The sequence below is a fragment of the Sinocyclocheilus anshuiensis genome, unplaced genomic scaffold (genome assembly GCF_001515605.1).
Source record: "Sinocyclocheilus anshuiensis isolate Anshui unplaced genomic scaffold, SAMN03320099.WGS_v1.1 scaffold283, whole genome shotgun sequence".
Classification (NCBI taxonomy): Eukaryota; Metazoa; Chordata; class Actinopteri; order Cypriniformes; family Cyprinidae; genus Sinocyclocheilus; species Sinocyclocheilus anshuiensis.
In genome coordinates this window covers 3804262-3823828 of record NW_015549605.1, presented here as the reverse complement: position 1 = coordinate 3823828, position 19567 = coordinate 3804262, and the positions used below count along the sequence as shown (strand labels likewise).

Sequence of the window (19567 nt, the reverse complement as noted above, 5' to 3'; positions counted from 1 at the left end):
TGGAGGCTCCTTCAAATGCAGCCTCGAAATGCATCTTTCAATTCCCAGGCCATGAAAGATACAACAAATGGATCCCTTGCGGCACAGACTAACCATTTAACAATGTTTGGTTCGACCTTCGAAGGATGCAACCCCTGAATTGGGACCCAGCTATTGTAGTTGTTCTTATATGTAATACATGCTTCTATTTTTCATTCTCTTTTGCCAGATATTGACGCTCGGCCGTGGGATTTCCAGGCGGAGGAGTGTGCACTACGCGAGAGCATCGAGAAATTCAACACGCACCGTTACGATAAGAATCAGAATAGTGATTTTACACCAGTAGACAACTGCCTCCAAAGTGTTTTAGGCCAGCGTGTCGACCTGCCCGAAGACTTCCATTACAGCTATGAGATGTGGCTTGAAAGAGGGGTTTTCTCCCAACCTATTCAGTGGGAAGGTCTGCTACAAGCCCAGTGATCCTGCTGTGATTATTACGGGACTTTTTGTTTCTTATTAAACCGACACAATTACTGTGGGATCACGCAAATACTCAAAGCACTGAGGGTCTGCCGTTCCTGTTCTGCAATGAATTCTTGTAAATAGAGATATATGTGAATATAGAATGGTGGTCTTCCTTATTCTGTGTAAAAGCATTTGATGCTTTGGGTAAAAACAAATATATCGGTGTATGGAATGAAAGAATGATATCTAACTGAAGCACACTTTATGTATAATAACTGCACAATACAGTATTCTAACATATATACTATTCTGAAATGATCAAGATTTATTTATATGGTCACTCACTGTGTCTAATTGTGGAAACGTTTGTTATTTATGTAAATATGAACACTTCATGAGGTTGTGAGGTTCCACCTGAGGCAGGGTCTCTCTTAAAAAGTGGTTGTGTGGAGTTGATGTGTTAAAAATTAAATGAATTGATTTTTTTCCCCGTAGCATCATGTGTTAAACAGGAGGGTGTCTATGTTCTCGAGAAAGCAGTGAGTCACCACTTTTTGTCCCCATGTAGCACTGCACATCACACAAAAGACCCCTGAGCAGCACAATACACACATTCAAAGTGTCCTTGGTGACTGTATCGTCACCCACACTAAGCATGTCGCTCACTAAATGGTGCTGTTTTTTAACACTTAATTTTATCTCCTTGTTACTTGCGTCATTCTCTTCTGAGATTAGCACTGTATGAAATGTTTGTGCTCTCTCCATCAAAACAGTGTCACAGACAGCACCTAACTGTTTATTCATGCTTGTTTTACAGGGTTTATCTTGCAATATCATTTCTTTTTTTTTTATTCTCATTGTTTTGTATTAAACTAAGGTGCTGTGTAAATGAAACTACCTATGACGATCCATGCCAAATACAGCACCATCACATTTTTATATGTACACTGATTTGTTGTACGTGTACAGACTGCACTGTAAGTGAATGTGGAAAATTGATGTAAGAGTCTTTAATAAATTATAAAGAGAGTTAAATAATCATAACCTTGTGTAACATATCTCTGTCTGCAGTTTTAGTTTTGTGTCATATTTCCTCACACACTAGATGATCCACAAAGAGAGATGACTAAATTGTGAAGATTCAGTTTATCACAAGAGGTCGTTAAGTTGAATTTATTGTGACTGATTCCTTTAATGTAAATCTCTTAAATGGTCAGCATATGATAATATATTCAAATAGAAAGCAGTTATTTTAAATATTAAAAATATTTCACAATATTTTGGATCAAATAAATGCAGGCTTGGTGAGCAGAAGAGAATTCTTTAAAAAACATTAAAAATCTTGCTGTCCAAAAACATTTGACTGGTAGTGTATATAGTGTAACGTATCACTGCCTGCTTTTATTTCTTGCCTTTAAATCTGCAGTTTTCCTCCGCTCCTCTAGACGGCGCAAGCGGGTTTCACCTTCAGTCCGACACCTTCAGCTGCTTGACAACAAGACGCTTGATGACAGTCACAACAACACGTGCAGATGACAGCTATTAATATCAGTATAAAAACATGTTTTTCAGCTAATCAGCAAATGAAACCGACACACGGTCCGATAAAACGCTGGAATCAACGCGACTCACCTGTAAGTAAATGTTAAATGTCTTGCACGCGCTGTATAGCAAATGAATCGGTAGTTGTTGCGTTACGTTTATAATCTCTGACCGAGTCGCCAGATATTGACATTATAAAGTGTAATAATAAGGAATCGCGCTGTTTGTCTCTGTTGATACTGCAGCAGGTGTTGTGTGAACCTCTGATGTTCTGCTGCTTCATGTTTTTCTACTTCTAGTTGGTAAATGATGGTAAATTAATTAATTAAATTAAATGAATTAAGTCTAGTTCTGATAATAAGAGCCATAATGAAACCAGAGTCGTTAAAATGCTTTTTTCTTTATTTAAAAAAATACGTCGCAAAAAATTAAAAGTGTGATGCAATAAATTAAATGTGATGTTAGTTCAGTTTACAGGGACACTCTGCGATTGGATTTCATTGCAAATCATTTGCTCGTGATGTTTTTATAATCCTATTCTGATGTTTTGTAGATCAGGGATTCTTCTGGATGGGAATTTTTTTTAAATTATTATTATTATTATTATTATTATTAGCATTATTATTCAGCATTTCCACTGATTTTTTTTTTGTGGCCTGCAAGAAAGTAATTTAATAGCATCATCAGAACTAAACTGAAATGTACAGTAGATTGAATGAAACTGATTGATACAGCATTACTGAAGTATAATAGTATAGAGTCTGTAGTATTTTATAACTATGCAACATTAATATATGTAGCTATTTTTATTACCTGTTTTTTTGACTAATAATGTCTTTATTCCTGTCTTGACTGAACAGAATAAGTGCTGTGCTGTGGATTGTAAAGCTGGACAGACAGTGACTGTAATGATGGACATCTGCTTGTGGACAGGTGATGTATCTACTGTGTGAATGTGTGTTCTAGTGCACTAAACATGTAGGTTACCATCATTTTCTTTCTGAAGGGCCTCTCCTGTGAAAAGCAAATGATGGTAACCTAAGTAGGTGAGGAAGGGACGGCAGATGATAATTTTTATGTGGCTTTCTTTTTATGTTCCAGTCTGTCCAAAAGCATAACCACTGTTAGTCACAGTGCGGGAAGCTCCAGGGGGAGACCGTACTGGTATACCCCTTCTTTGGGCGCGCCTTCACACACACTCCACCATTCACTCATATCGCAGAGACCTGGCTGGGATCGAACCAGTAACCTCTGAACCCGTGAGGCAGCACTCTTATCTGTGAGCCACAGATCTCTTGTTAGAGCAAGTGAAGGAACTTATATTTCACTGTTGACTTGTGAGTTCCCAATAAAGACATTAAAGTAAGCTGTGTACATGATATAATGAGATGGGATTTGAACCCATGTTTCCATCTCAGGCTCATCCGCCAACATTGTGTGCTTATCCACTAGACCATCATGAATTTCATATTGTGGTGTGGCATTTGAATGACTTTGTTGGATGAGATTGATTTACAGTAAGAAAGAGTAGGATTTGAACTCCGATCTCCCAGATTCAAACACAAAGCTTTATCTCTCGAGCCACTGAGTCTGTGTAGTTAATGAGTGTTTTGAGCAGGCCTTAATTGAGAGATTTGTTCTAAATTATGAACAATAATTCTGGGTTTGAACCAGGACTTTAATGCTTGAGATTGAAACCTTTAACCACTGAGCCACAGAAGCCAATGTTGTTCTGGTGTTGTTTTTTAGTGTCATTTAGTTTTTAAGTTTAGCTTAATGTAGGTTTAGGATGAGTAAAATACATTCAATGCATCTGTGGGATTTGAACACAACTGCATTGCAGCGTCATGAGTAAAAGTCTCATGTTTAGCCACTGCACTCCAGGTAAAATAGATGGTTTACTATTGTTTTATCTTGTTTGTAGTGTAAATCTCATTTAACGTGATACAAAAATTGCTAGATTTGAGCCAGTACTTTCACACCCAAAGGTGAACAAAATCCACCGTATCACAGAGACTGTGTTAAATTCACTGTTGTTTTTGGTCTTTTACATTAGCATTTATTATGATAAGTTGCAGCAGTGCAATTGACAAAAATCACCACAGGAGGGTGAAATCAGGTTAAGATTTTTGTACTTGATTGTAATTCACAAAAATCACCACAGGAGGACGAAGCCAGGTTAAGATTTTTATACTCGATTGTAATTCACAAAAATCACCACAGGAGGGCAAAATAAATCGAAGTTTATTATACTCTATTGTAATTGACAAAAATCACCACAGGAGGGCGAAACTAGGTTAAGATTTTTATACTCGATTGTAATTCGCAAAAATCCCCACAGTATGCCTAATGAGTCTACTCTTAACCGAGTCTAATGAACGCCCTCCTGTGGTATTTTTTGTGCATTTCATTTTTTTGTCATTGTTTGTGTGTGATTTTGTTGGTTAAGGCTAGAAGGGAGATAGCTGTGGCTACTGGGCATGCGCACATCAATATAGCGTAATTGTTGTCACACTGTACCACAATAATTACTATTTTTACATTATTGTAAGGGGTAGGTTTAGGGTTGGGTTAGGTGTAGACGTTAATAAAATACAACCTAATAGGTAGAAAATTTAATTTAATTGTTAGGTTCCGGTCGGAGCTGTATCCCTTCTAGCCACAACCGATTTTGTTCTGTCCTCTCCTGCTAAAATAAACTGATACACAAAAAAAGTCAGAGGACCTAAGTGGGCCTCCTGTGGTGATTATTGTGAATTACAGCGCTGCAAATGGAGTCAAATGAACTTAAGCAGGAACTTGTTCTGTTCTCTCTGTTCTTGTAATACATGAAAAAAATACATTTTTATACATGAAAAAAATCAAATGATCAAGACTAACGTTCAAAGGTGATCTTGGCACTAGTTTTTCCTCCGCTCCTCTAGGCGGCGCAAGCGGGTTTCACCTTCAGTCCGACACCTTCAGCTGCTTGACAACAAGACGCTTGATGACAGTCACAACAACACGTGCAGATGACAGCTATTAATATCAGTATAAAAACATGTTTTTCAGCTAATCAGCAAATGAAACCGACACACGGTCCGATAAAACGCTGGAATTGAGTGTCACGCGACTCACCTGTAAGTAACTTTATGCATGAAGCGAATTTCTCTTGTTAAATGTCTTGCACGCGCTGTATAGCAAATGAATCGGTAATTGTTGCGTTACGTTTATAATCTCTGACCGAGTCGCCAGATATTGACATTATAAAGTGTAATAATAAGGAATCGCGCTGTTTGTCTCTGTTGACGCTGCAGCAGGTGTGTGAAGCTCTGATGTTCTGCTGCTTCATGCTTTTTCTGCTTCTAGTTCTGATAATAAGAGCACAGTCATTCAAAAACTTTTTTGTTTGAAAAGATATGTCGCAAAAAAATAGAGCAGTTTACAGGCAGTGACTAAACACTCGATTGGTTTTCATTGCAAATGATTTGCTTGTTTTGTTTTTATAATTAAGTTCTGATGTTTTGTAGATCAGGGATATTTTTGATGAGTTTTTTTTAATTAGTATTATGTTGATTATTTAGCATTTCCACTGAGTTGTTTTTTTGTGGAGTGACTTTGTTGGATGAGATTGCAAGAAAGTAATTTAATAGCATCATCAGAACTAAACTGAAATGTACAGTAGATTGAATGAAACTGATTGATACAGCATTACTGAAGTATAATAGTATAGAGTCTGTAGTATTTTATAACTATGCAACATTAATATATGTAGCTATTTTTATTACCTGTTTTTTTGACTAATAATGTCTTTATTCCTGTCTTGACTGAACAGAATAAGTGCTGTGCTGTGGATTGTAAAGCTGGACAGACAGTGACTGTAATGATGGACATCTGCTTGTGGACAGGTGATGTATCTACTGTGTGAATGTGTGTTCTAGTGCACTAAACATGTAGGTTACCATCATTTTCTTTCTGAAGGGCCTCTCCTGTGAAAAGCAAATGATGGTAACCTAAGTAGGTGAGGAAGGGACGGCAGATGATAATTTTTATGCAGCTTTCTTTTTATTTTCCAGTCTGTCCAAAAGCATAACCACTGTTAGTCACAGTGCGGGAAGCTCCAGGGGGAGACCGTACTGGTATCCCCCTTCTTTGGGCACGCCTTCACACACACTCCACCATTCACTCATATCGCAGAGACCTGGCTGGGATCGAACCAGCAACCTCTGAACCCGTGAGGCAGCGCTCTTACCTGTGAGCCACAGGTCTCTTGTTAGAGCAAGTGAAGGAACTTATATTTCACTGTTGACTTGTGAGTTCCCAATAAATACGTTAAAGTAAGCTGTGTATATGATATAATGAGATGGGATTTGAACCCATATCTTCATCATAGGCTCATCCTTCAACATTGTGTGCTTATCCACTAGACCATCATGGATTTCACTTCATGTTGTGGCATTTGAATGACTTTGTTGGATGAGATAGAGTTAAAGTAAGCAATAGTGCAGTTTGAACCAGGACGTTCATGTTTGAGACTGAAGCCTTTAACCACTGAGACACAGAGACTGATGTTGCATGCTTTAATTTTTTTAGGGTCGTTTAGATTTGTCGTTTAGTTGTTTGGTTAATCTTAATGTAGGTTTATGCTGAATAAAACATTTTATTGCTTCTATTGGGTTAGTTCAAAGTTACATGAATAGCCATGCACCACTAGGCTTTAGTTAAAACAAGTGGTTTTCTACGTTTTTATCTTGTTTGAACCTCATTTTAAATTTAAAACTTGCTAGATTTGATTCAATGCTTTCACACCCAAAGGGTGAACAATTATCCACCGTACCACAGACAGTGTTTAGGCCACTATCATTTTTGGTCTTTTATATTAGCATTTTTTAATATCTGTTTAATATTTAGTAATTTAATCCTCAAAATTTCACACTCTCTTTTTTTCATTTAAAATATAGAAGTATTATCCAGGTAAACAAAATTACTTGTTTACGCTATTCTGGAGGAAATAATTTTTTTGTTCAGTTTAAATGATTTCGTATGCAAGTAGCTTATTGCATTCTTCTGTGCTGTTTTTTCAAAATGATGCCAATCTCAGTCAGGTCTAATAACTTGTAAGCTCTATTCTTCTCCAAGAGGGTGAGAGCAGAAGAACATACCCATAATGCATTGTAATGTCAACAGCCAATCATAATTATTCTCACAATCTGTATGTGATTTAATTTTTCTCAGGCTTGTTAAAACACTGCCAAAAAAAAAAGGGACGCACTCTAGTGGCAACTTTTGTGAATTACACCACTACAAATCGAGTCTAATAAATGCACTAAAGGTCTGCAAGGGGGTGAGAGCACAACGCATTTCAGTATGAACAACAAAGCTATTCGTGCTATGTTCTGTCCTCTCTTCTGATAAAAATAATACATTTATTAGCAAGAAAGTTAGAAGACCTGTAAATTGCACCACTGCAAATCGAGTCTGATGTCTTTAAACAGCCCTCGTGTGGTGATATTCCTTCTCCTTCATGTGGAAAATTGTGTCAAGTGCTTTATTTTACCTGGTTTTGCCTGGGGAAAAAAACAAACAACAACAACAACAACAGGAGCCTGAGTGTGGAAGTGCCAACTTATATATTATTAACACAAAGTGCTTATTATTTTTCATTATAAAATAACATATTTAGTGTTTATATAAACCGAATGATTCTCTTACATTGTTGTGTCCTACCTCTTGATGCAAGATAGAGGAACATAAGCTGGCGCCCTCCTGTGGTGAATTGCGTGAGTTGCACTGAAGCAACTGTTTTGTTCGCCTGCAACTCGAGATAAAGGAAAACCTTTTATTAAATTATTTTGCATTGATTTAAATTTAAAATATTGATTATTCTGTGTATCAAAACATTTTTAATATTTAAAAATATCTCTGCTGAGTAAAATAAAGATAAACGTGATGTTTTTATTTCCAGGCGCCCTCCCGTGGTGAACTGTGTGTATTACTGATGCAACTTATTTGTCAATTAGATAACTCGAGTCAGAGGAAGCCTTTGTGTTCAATTATTTAGCACTGATTAAACATTAAACTCTATAAAAAATGATTACATAAAAAAATTAAAAAATGCATTGCATGTTGTCAGAGGAACGAATTGTGTGAATTACAATTTTTTATTTTATTTTACAGGCTATCCAGTCTGAATCGTGCACAGATTTAAAATTTGGTCATTTTCAGTATTTCTTTGGACTACAAAACATTAAGATTTTAATCAGAATTTAATTATTTATATAACTGGATGCCACTTAATTAAACATGTTGCTCTCATGAGGTAGCTTATATTGGCAACAATACAGTAAACTGCTGTTTAAAACGAACTGTATTGTGTGTGTGTTTGTTTAACTACATTTGTAGTATTTATTTGCACAATGCAGCATGCAATATCCTAGTATTACAGCCTGTTCATATCTTGCAAATGTAATGTAAATAGGATGTAAAAAGGAACAATGACAATGCATGTGTCGATGTAGCCTAGCTGTGCTATTTTAAATAGAGAAGACTGCTTACCTTACCTTTATTGGCTTAAACCTCAATGGTAATGATAATGTATTTGTATCTTTCTGGAAGCCTCCACGTTTGTATGATGTCATACACCTTTATAGCAAACTAGCAAAATTAATGTTAGGAAATTTAGGAAGTTTCCAAGTTAAAACAAGCGAAAATTAAAGTACCACATCTTAGTTAAATGGAGCACTATTCTGGAATATTATTTGCTAACCTTTTAAAACTATTGCATTTTGCCCCTTTTAAATGCACACAGATCTTCTTATGGCACCATATGCAAACCTTTGTAAGCTGAATTTTAATGTTTATGAGTTCAGTTGTTACAAGCAGTCTCAGTCTTCTTCCATTTGCCATTTGTTCAGTCCTTTATGCACATTGTAAGAAAAGCAAAAACCAAGACAAATGTATGTGCCAAGCCGTGATTTGCATTGGTTTGCCTTAAAACCTATAGTAGCCTACTGAGGGAAAACAGATGCTGATTAAAATGTGATTAAAGTTAGTTATTGAAAGGCCGTATGAAGCACAGCACCATTTGTGGCAGAGAAACGTTATATAAATATATTTTAATTTTAAATATGAAAACTTACTTTGTTGGTTCTTATGGGACTGCATTTATCTTTGAGAAAATATACAGTATAGAGTCAAATGACAGCTTAGCAGATACAGTGTTACAAAATAAAGACGTTTTAAAACACTGGCAAAACATTTGTACATTCACATGCACTGTATGTTTCCATCCTCCAAAAGTTCCTTTAAGATGCTCCTTTGCATATTCTTTAAACACAAGGAGCAAGTTTGCAAGTCATTCATTGCTATTCTTAGCTTATTTGAATATAGTTAAATCAAGATTTGATTGCCAAATGTGTCGAACTTGCTCTTAAGACTTGTGAAAAAAAAAAAAAAAAAATCTTCAGAACCAGTGATATAAAACAATGCATTTAGCATTTTCATCTCTTTTGTTTACACTGATACCATACATTGCTTAAATTTGTTCATGTTCATTGATTCCAGCAGTTTTTAATATGTGCAATCATTACTTTTGCATTAACAAAAAACCTTGTAGTTAACTTAAGTTAACATGCTTTTCTCAGAGCGGTCCATTGGGTTATTGTGAGCAGATTTCTTTCTTACACTGTATGTGAATAACAGCTGGGGTCAGTCAGAGGAGGGAGGGAGGGGGGTAAAGCTGCTTTCTTTTAACAAAGGTCTCTTACACCTCTATGAACACACATTCACTCATTCTCAAGGACTGCACGACGAAGAGCCAGACGAGTCACAGCTAAAGGTTTTAACACCTTATTTGTTTCAGGTAATGTCTGATCGTGATCTACTTTTAGCTTGTTGAATGGTGTCACCATAACACAATTGAAAAATAATCATGATTTTGAGTCGCTTTTTACGGTGAAAGGGCATATGTATGTTATGAGAAATCATTTAAGATCATTTTGATAATTATAGAACATGTAAAATATATACACGTCAAATTAAATACACTGAATGTACAAAGCCATACTGTAGGCCTATAGCTGTAGGAGCTTTTTAAAAATAATTTGAATTAATGTAGTTTTGAAGAAAGTGGTCTTGCAAAAATGGTAAAAAAAAAAGAAGCAAAACAAAACAATATAACCAATATTTTAAACCAGTTAAATGCAGTATATCCCATTTTCATTAAATCCTAAAGAATTGCACAAATATACATATACTAGTAAGATACATATAATAGTAAGAACAATTATAAAATGTAGCTGTTTTTATGTGAGCATTTTGTTGAAGTTAAAACAACTTTTAAATCACAATTATCATCGAGCATTAGTAGTTGCTGAAGCTTTGTCGTTATTTTTCAGTTTTTGCTGCTTATTGATAACATTTGTTTCTTTTCAGTAACTATGCTGTACTTCTTGAGCTTCATTCTGCTTCTAGGTGAGAAACAAAAATACGATCACAATGTATTGTATGCAAAAAAATTCAGGTTTTACTATCCTTGTGGGACGTTTGGGCTTTACCTGGACCACAAATCCCACCGTTTTATGTGACTCCCCTCAACTTTTTGTGTTTTTCATACAGAGAGTGTAGAAAATGCACTTGTCAGTAAAACCAGCGCGATCAGTGACGTCTCGGTGAGGTTGTTGGATGGTACTGATGCTTGTTCTGGAAGGGTCGAAATTTACAAGGACAGCGACTGGGGCACCATTTGTGATGAAGGGCTAGACGATGTCGAAGGCAACTTGGTCTGCTATGAGGCAGGCTGCGGTCCTCTCATATCCATACAGCCTAGTGCCTTCTTTAAAGAGGGTTCGGGATCGGTACTGACGGATGACCTAAACTGTTCTGGGAACGAGAGCTCGGTGCTCGACTGCAATTGGGGGAACCACACCGAAGTGTGTGACCACACGAAAGATGCTGGAGTCATCTGTGACTGTAGGTTACATTCATATTAGTATTCAAAATTCAATTCGTACATTATTCTAACACTCTTAAAAATAAAGGTTCCAAAAGGAGGGCTTTGTAGCATTTTGGGTTTCACAAAGAACCTTTCAGTGAACAGTTTGAGTGAAGAAAATTGTAATAATCTAAAGGTTCTTCATGAAACCATTAATGCTAACAAAACAAAGGTTCCACAAAAGTTCGATGCCATAGAAGAAGTGTTTTGAAGTTCCCCAAAGAACCGTCCTTAACAATAATTAAAAAAGTTAAATTTTCATAATGTGAAGAAAATCTCAAAAATCTAAAGAACTTTCCACTTTAAAGAACCTTTTGTGCAAAGCGAAGGGTCCATGGATGTTAAAGGTTCTTTGTGGAACTATAGAATTCAATAAAGAGCCTTTAATTTTGTTGACAGTGAAAAGGAATGTTTATTCTTAAGAGTGAAAGAACTTATGGAACTTTTAATTTAGCCACCCTTAGGTTACAAGGCGGCAGCGGCATGTGTTCTGGGAGAGTGGAGATTTTCCACGACAGACAGTGGGGAACGGTCTGCGGCACCACCTGGGATCTTTTGGACTCAGTGGTGGTGTGTAAAGAACTTGGCTGTGGAAGCCCAGTAGCTTCATACTACAATGCTTATTTTGGGAAGGGAGCAGGTCCAGTATGGATGGATGGTGTCAGCTGCACTGGTCGTGAGAGTTTGCTGAAAGATTGTGTGTTTAGCGTTTGGGGAGTGACCACTTGCACTCATGCCAATGATGCTGGAGTCACTTGCTCAGGTAAGTACGATCACCTGAACCTGAAATAATAGCAAAGAAATACACTGGGTATGTTTACATGCACTAATTTCTGTCAATCTGAATGAATCCAATCCAATTTCAGATTCTGAAAGTTCTGTTTACACATCGTAAAACCCAATGGTAACTTAAAGGTGCTGTGTGTCATTTTTTGACTGTGATAAAGCATACAAATACCATGTGTTTGCAGGCATTTAGGAACGTTAAGTTCACATACCTGTTACTCCGAAAAACAATGCTACAATAAGTAATTCTACTTTTAAGGATGGAGACAGCATTTGTTCTGGAAGGGTGGAGGTTCTTAGAAACAACCAGTGGGGAACTGTTTGTGGAGACAGCTGGGACATGACTGACGCTGTAGTTGTCTGTAAAGAGCTGGACTGTGGAAGTCCGGTAGAGGTAAACAAAGGTGCTTATGGAAGCGGTATTGGACCAATATGGATGGATGATGTGAAATGTACAGGCACTGAGTCCACGATGAAGAACTGCAGGTCAAACGGATGGGGAGTTCATGACTGTGAGCACACAAACGATGCAGGGGTCGTCTGCCGAGGTGAACTTCCTGACAGCATTTTCTTACTTTACACATGTTTCCAAAATATATATCCATGTATGACTTTATCATTTTAATTAGGCTGTTTTAATTTTACTCTGACAATTATTCAATATTATACATTGCAACTAGATTTGGTGCAATTCATAACATACAACTTCTATAGATCCCCTTAGTAAACGTCCATAACAAGAAAATTGTCATAAAAAAAAAATCCACAAAATACACTAGGAATCAGGGCTGCACGATTTGGTGGGGGAAATTAAATTGTGACTTCACTAATAAAAATTGCGATTTATTTTATTTTATTGTATGTTTTTATGGCTGCACAATTTGGCCAAAAATTGTGATTATATATCAATAAGACTATACAAAGAAGAAGAAAAATAAGAAATGACAAAAATAAGAAATATCACTATTGTAATCAGGGTTATTATAGTTAACTAAAAGTAAAACCTTAAAAAAAAGTACATTACGTGAAATGAACTTTAACTGAAATAAAATAAAATAGAAAAAAACTTCAAATTACTTTATTTCAGTTAGTTGCCAAAGCAACATTTTTCATTTTAATTTAGTTTAACTTCAGTTCACATAAAATAACTAACACTACAACTGAAATAAAAAATAATAAAAAATAGGCAGGCATTAAAAAAAAAAAAGAAAGAAAGAAAATAAGAAAAATGACAAAAACACAACAAAACCACTGAAAATTGAACTTTGATTAAAATGAAAACAGAAATTGTAAAAATAAAAACGAATTATATATTATTATTATTAGTAGTAGTAGTAGTATTAGCTATAATAATATCTCAGTGATAAAATAACTCTGACTGTAATATTTCAATGTAAAGAAAATAATAATAATAATAATAATACATTTGAAAACATTTTACAATTATGAGCTGCTTATGCGTAAATGAACACAGTGCGGTGCTTCAGTTTGAAACACGCAGCACATATGTTTATTTATTTAAATCGCAGCCTTTGTGATTTGATAATTGCACCAAGCCATATCGCAATTTCGGTTTTATTTTGATGAATCACGCAGCCCTACTGGGTATTATTACAATTACAATCAGTCATTAAATTCCATTACAAATACATTGAATTATCATTGTCTGTATGCATAGAGACGGATCAGGAACTCTTCTGACTTCTTTCTAGAGGTGCGGTTGGTGAACACGAACAACAAGTGTCAGGGCACAGTGCAGGTGTATCATGACGGCCGGTGGGGAACAGTGTGCCACAACAGCTGGGATATCGCAGATGGTTTAGTGCTCTGTAGAGAGCTGGGCTGTGGTGGGAACGCACAGCCCTTGGCAAGTGCCTATTTTGGGCCCGGTGATGGGCTGATATGGATGGATTCACTCAGATGCAAAGGTGACGAGTCAAACCTGAGGAAATGCCAGTTTGGTGGGTGGGGAAACCATCAATGCATTCATGCATATGATGCAGGAATCATCTGCAGAGGTGCGTCCATGTCCAAACCTATACAGTACATCAGTCCTCTATGGAAGCTTGTTTGTTTTTCTCACAATTCTCACAGTTTATCTCTCACATTTCAGATTTTTTTCCCCTGAAATTCTGAAGAAAAAAAGTCTGAATTACTAGATATAAACTCGGAATCATGAGCTGCTTGCGTGTAAATTAACACAGTGCCTCGCTTCACTCTGAAACACCTTTGCAATCTGATAAATACAATTCTGAGTTTCTATCTCTTGCTATTCTGAGAAAAAAAGTCCGAACTGTGGGATAAAAAGTTGCAAGTACCTTTTTTTTATTGTTTTTTTTTTCTGTGGCGGAAAAAAACAACAACAGAAAAACTGTGAAATGTAAATTCAGAATTCCGAAGAAAAATTTTAGAATTGCTAGATATAATCTCGGAAATGCGATAAAAGGCAGAATTCCGAGTTCATATTTCACAATTCTGATTTGTTTTAGTTTTTTGCAAGAATTGCGAGAAAAAAAATCTGAATTGTGAGATAAAAAGTCACAATTACAAAAAAATAAAAAAAACTGCAAATGTAAACTTATAATCCTGAGGAAAAAAGACAGTATTGCAAGAAGTAAACTCGGAATTGCGAGAAAAGGGCAGAATTCTGAGTTTATATCTTGCATTCCTTGACTTTTTTTCTTAGAATTCTGAGGTTACATTTTGCAATTTTGTTCAGTGGAAAAGTCTGATTTGTGAAATAAAAAGAAATACAGAAATTACCTTTTATTATTTAGGCTTCCATAGTTCTCTGCATTTGCAAATATTAACCAGAAAACTATTTCTATGCAAACATAAAATGATAAACAAAAACAATATCAAATAATAAAATAGGCTACTTAGCTGTAGTTATATGACACAACAAATACAAAACAAAAAAAAAATGTGGTTCGGTTATCTTGATTGAAATCAGTACATCAGATTTTATCACCATATCATATTGCTATAAACAATGTCTTTTACAGAAATTAAAAATGTGCTCAGGATTGAGGTGAACGCTGACTCTGGCGCAAACCCCAACGACCCTTCACACATGACAAAACTACTGGACAAAGTAACAAATATTTCTAATTCAATTACATTTTTCTTTGTATATCTATTCTTGCCATTGAGTGTCTGTGGTCTAATTCATCTGAATTGCACAGATCAAGGAAGAGCTTAAAAACTCCGGAAATTTCTCTGTCACGTGGAGAACTCAGTTGAATGGGCAGGTGTTTCAGGAAAAGAAATTATTTGATCCCTGACAGGTTTGTAAACTCTTTCTGAATGGGCTTATTTTAAAGATGGAACTAGAATATAGAAATTCAGATCTTCATTCAAATTGTTGCAGGTCTGTTATTTGGAAAGGAGCCATAGAAGAAATGACTTTTCATGACAAATTCAACAGAACAACTGCTCTTGCAGAATCATCCTGATTATGAAGAAATTCTAGAAGTGTTTATAAACTAAAAAGGTTTAATATATTTCACAGCATATGAAATAAAGCATACTGTGAAGAACTTTTTTTTTAGGTTACAGCAGGTCAGCGTCAGTGAAGGTTTTTAATAATTTCGAGTGCATTGATACTTCTGTGTCACTGGCCATTGTTTTATTACTTTCATTGGTTGGAGGTGAAAGAAAAAAAATGTAAAACTGATTTTCTTTACGTGTTAAATGTTTATTTGCTTTCTGATTTAATATATTTCTTATAGTTATACACCAACCTTCTAAAATAAGATAATTTGCTTAACTGTGTATTCATTTATATGGTGTTACATTTCATTACACAAACAAATGTTTCCAGAATAAAGCAGATTAATCAATTTTTTTTTGTAATTCTAGTAAATAAATACATAAATAAATGAATATAAATATAAATAAATAAAATTCTAAGTTATTCTACTTTGTTCTTCTTCCTGAATTTGCACCAGTACATTATATACACATTTATTTTCCATATATACAGTTTTCAATATTGTAGAGTGAAGCAACAGAAAGATTAGCATTATGTCGTTATAATTAGGATTTGACAGTGGGCATACTGTGCAATAGGTGCTCATACACCCGAAATCCCGCTGCTTGCACATGCACAGCTCTTAGTAGCAGTTATAAATATTATAAACATTAATATATGTCATAGGCTATATACAATAAATATTATGCACGCCCCAAGGTGAGCCACATGACTTCTCCCCTGCTTTCACACACACACACACACACCACACACACACACAACATAAGCCTACCTTTCAGAAGTGCGTGACGTGCTTTAAAACTCATTTGTCATCACCAGCAGCAAAAGTCGTCATCTTTTGTATTCATGTACAGACAGTTTAATTCGCTTTGAAGGCAGTTTTGGATGTACTTCAGGGTGTTTTGCATGTAGACTGCTGAGGCGAGGGGAGGCAGTAGCGGCACTATGAAGGAAAGTTCATTTAGATTTATATTTAGAAATAAAATCTTTCTCCTTCTTGCTGTCCTGACTGTGCAGCTGCCTAGTTCACCCTTCGGCATGCTTTAGCCCTGTCTGTGAATATAACAGGTTTATGATTAAAATCAATAATGCATATATATTTACATATATTTTAAAAAGAGACTCCAACACCTCTCAGTTTACAAACCTGTGGCTGTTCTCTGCTGGTGGAATACCTGCTCATCAGGCTGTGTTCTCCAGTTCACACTATACTTCCCGTTACTTTCAACCACATGCCTCATCTGTGAAATTCAGTGAAATTGTAGAAAGAAAACACTCAAGCTAGAGTAATTACACATATTGAGCACACTTTTTGTCCTTTCACTTTATCCCATTTTATCTATCTATCTATCTATATATCTATCTATCTATCTATCTATCATTGCACAGATAGATTGTTTGATAAAAGTTAACATGAATCTTACCATATCCAGAAGCTTATTCTTGATATCTGGGTCATTGACATTGACTCCAATCTCGGCCTTCACCACAATCCTCACCACAACTCGTCTCACAGTTGCTGTGAAGTGAAACATTGACAAGGAAGAATGATTTGTCATAATGACATCTTGTCATTGCATTTGTCAGGAAAACTGGGATGTGAATGACATTCTCAACCCTCATCTTGTGGTTAAAAACCAGGTATAACTTCTGTGTTAGGGGTCAAATTGACAATGGTTTTCAGTGTAATCTGCCAAAAATACACTATGGAAAATGCTACAGATTCATGTAAAAACACAAAACATCTATTGTGTCCTATCTGAGACGAAAAATATAAAATTGGCAAGAAATTTAAAATCTGTTTTTATTGTATTATTTTTTATTGTGTTAAAGGTCAATTTGACCCACACATCTATATGTTCAGAATTATCTGAGGTGCAAAGAATAAATAACATCTAACATAATTTTGTACTTCTTAAACCCTCCATTGTGAGGGTAAAAATGGTTTCTCATTCTCTTCGATGCTGCAACAGTCTAGTAATTGAGATCTAAAAAACGAACAACAAACAAACTTTGGCAGAATTGTTTTGACTGTGAAACTTACCAGTGAATTTACCTTGGACTATTCAGAAGATGAGTTTCAATTTCAAGTAAACTTTGAATCTTCAATTTCATAAGTTCTCATGTATTTCATATTTTAGTGTCTGACGAGTTAAAATAAAGGATTTTTTTAAACCTGACTCTTTAGTGTTTTTCAGAGTGTTGATTTTTTTCAAAATGCATGGAAACCACTGAGGGTCAATGGGGAGTCTATTTGACCCCAATACAAAGATTTCCAAAATTTCCACCTATGATTTCCATCTATGTGTTGAACCTTTGCATGCACATTCATGACCCTAAATGAGAAATATTCACCAAATTTCAAGAAGAAATAAATAGTTTAACCAGTATTTCTAGCAGTTTGAAAATCGAGTGTAGGTCAAATTGACCCCAACACAACAGGAAGGTTAAGCTGTACATCATTTGAGAGGCTCACATGTAAGTTGAACTTACTTTGGCAAAAAACTCCCGCATGAAGCCCATTCAAACAACTGCTCACACCCCATCCGGTAAAAGGACAGTCCCGCACCGTAAACTCATTTCCTGTACAGGCCAGTTCATCCATCGATGCTTGCCCTGAAGTTTCCACATACTCTTTCAGCTCTGCAGTGTCTCCACAATCCAGCTCTTGACACAACACTGTAGCATCTGCTAGATCCCAGCCCGAGTGACACACTGCGCCCCACTGCTCATTATACCGAATCTGAACTCTGCCATCACACTCACTGGAACCATCGACCAGATTCACATCTGTCGAAAGAGTTTTACATGTTAACACTTGCAATAATAATAAGCAATAATACTGTTAAAAGTCTGTACAGTTTACAGAAACTGATGTGCCATATTTGAAAGAACTGTGCTTTCTTTTATTATAAATCTATTATCCCAGCATTATCAATTTTGAATTTGCATACATGTAAATTTGAGTTTTGACTAAACTAAACTAAGTTTATTGACTTAAAAGAATAGTTCACCAAAAATGAAAATTCTGCTATCTTGAAAGCAGTGGTAACACTTTATAATAAGATCCCATTAGTTAAAGTTAGTTATGAGCATATGTTTTTATAGTATTTATTAACCTTCAAATAAAAATACAACACTCTTTTGGTTCTCCAGAGAACCAATCAGTAAATAACCATTTTAATAATCTAAAGAACTTTTTTTCTGCTATAAAGAACCTTTTGTGGAATGTAAAGTTTCTGTAAATGTTAAAGGTTCTTAATGGGACCATCAATGCCAATACAGAACCTTTATTTTTAAGAGTGAACTGTTCATTGTTAGGGTTGGGTATCGTTTGGGTTTTTTTCGATACAGGTGCCACATCGATACATTTTAAAACAGTTTCGGTGCCTAAACGGTGCCTGAACCGATACTTATTAAAATAAATAAATAATAATAAATAAAAATTCCCCCAAAAAATGATGGATTGGCCATTAGCACTATAAACACATGATGTCTGTTTCATTCATACTGGACGCCAGAGGGCGCCCTTGCACAGAAAATCCACATATCCAGTCACAGAAGTTAACTCATGACCCTCCAGGAAATCCCTTATATGGATAAATGCATTGCTATTATAGCTGTAACTGAGTAAATAGAACATATAAACGTTTTGAATGATAAAACAAAGACAATAAACACTCGACTGCGACAATATAGTTTATCTGTGTTATTTAAGCCATATCTGGTATTTTCATAATAATTAAGTATATTTATAATAGGGTGACCAGTATACATAGCAAGTTTTTTTTGTTTGTTTGTTTGATTATTTTGTTTTTATAATAAATAAAAAGAAAACAAGTAGAAAGAATAGAAAAAGAATAGGGAATGCTAGTGTTAGAGGGTCATTTTTAAATAAAAATAAAACAATTAAATAGAACAGAAAAAGAACAGATAATGCTAGTGTTAGAAGGTCATTATTTATAATAAATAAAAAGAAAATAAGTGGAAAGAATAGAGAAAGAATAGAGAATGCTAGTGTTAGAGGCTCGTTTTCTTTATAAATAAAACAAGTAGTTAGAATAGTAGAGTGAATCTAAACAAGTAAATAGAATAGAGATTGCAAATGTTAGAGGGTCAAGTTTAAAAAACAAAACAAAAAAACAAGCAGATAAAATTAGAAGTAGCATTAGAATAGAGAGTGCTAGAGTTAGAGGGTCAAATGAAGATGAAAGAGATGTGTTTTCAGCCGTTTCTTGAAAATATTAAGGACTCAGCTGCTTGGATTGAGCTGGGCAGGTCATTCCACCAGGAGGGAACAGTTAATGTAGAAGTCCATGAAAGTTTTATCA

The 19567-nt window shown here is 35.4% G+C and overlaps 2 protein-coding genes across 2 annotated transcripts in view; one reads left to right on the top strand and one right to left on the bottom strand.

The window, feature by feature from the left end:
* Positions 1–4655: 4655 nt before the first annotated feature.
* Positions 4656–19567, top strand: part of LOC107658738 (deleted in malignant brain tumors 1 protein-like) — a 37637-nt gene continuing 22725 nt past the window's right edge. The window contains exons 1-5 of the mRNA XM_016447389.1: positions 4656–5105; positions 5801–5873; positions 10399–10437; positions 10582–10935; positions 11412–11720. Of these exons, the coding sequence (XP_016302875.1) occupies positions 5849–5873; positions 10399–10437; positions 10582–10935; positions 11412–11720 (727 nt within the window). The 5' untranslated portion in view covers positions 4656–5105; positions 5801–5848. The remainder of the gene's footprint in view (positions 5106–5800; positions 5874–10398; positions 10438–10581; positions 10936–11411; positions 11721–19567) is intronic.
* The window catches only part of LOC107658889 (soluble scavenger receptor cysteine-rich domain-containing protein SSC5D-like), a 6625-nt gene continuing 2827 nt past the window's right edge, over positions 15770–19567 (bottom strand). The window contains exons 5-8 of the mRNA XM_016447598.1: positions 17730–18026; positions 16661–16755; positions 16384–16477; positions 15770–16289 (exon numbers count right to left, since the gene is read on the bottom strand). Of these exons, the coding sequence (XP_016303084.1) occupies positions 16258–16289; positions 16384–16477; positions 16661–16755; positions 17730–18026 (518 nt within the window). The 3' untranslated portion in view covers positions 15770–16257. The remainder of the gene's footprint in view (positions 16290–16383; positions 16478–16660; positions 16756–17729; positions 18027–19567) is intronic.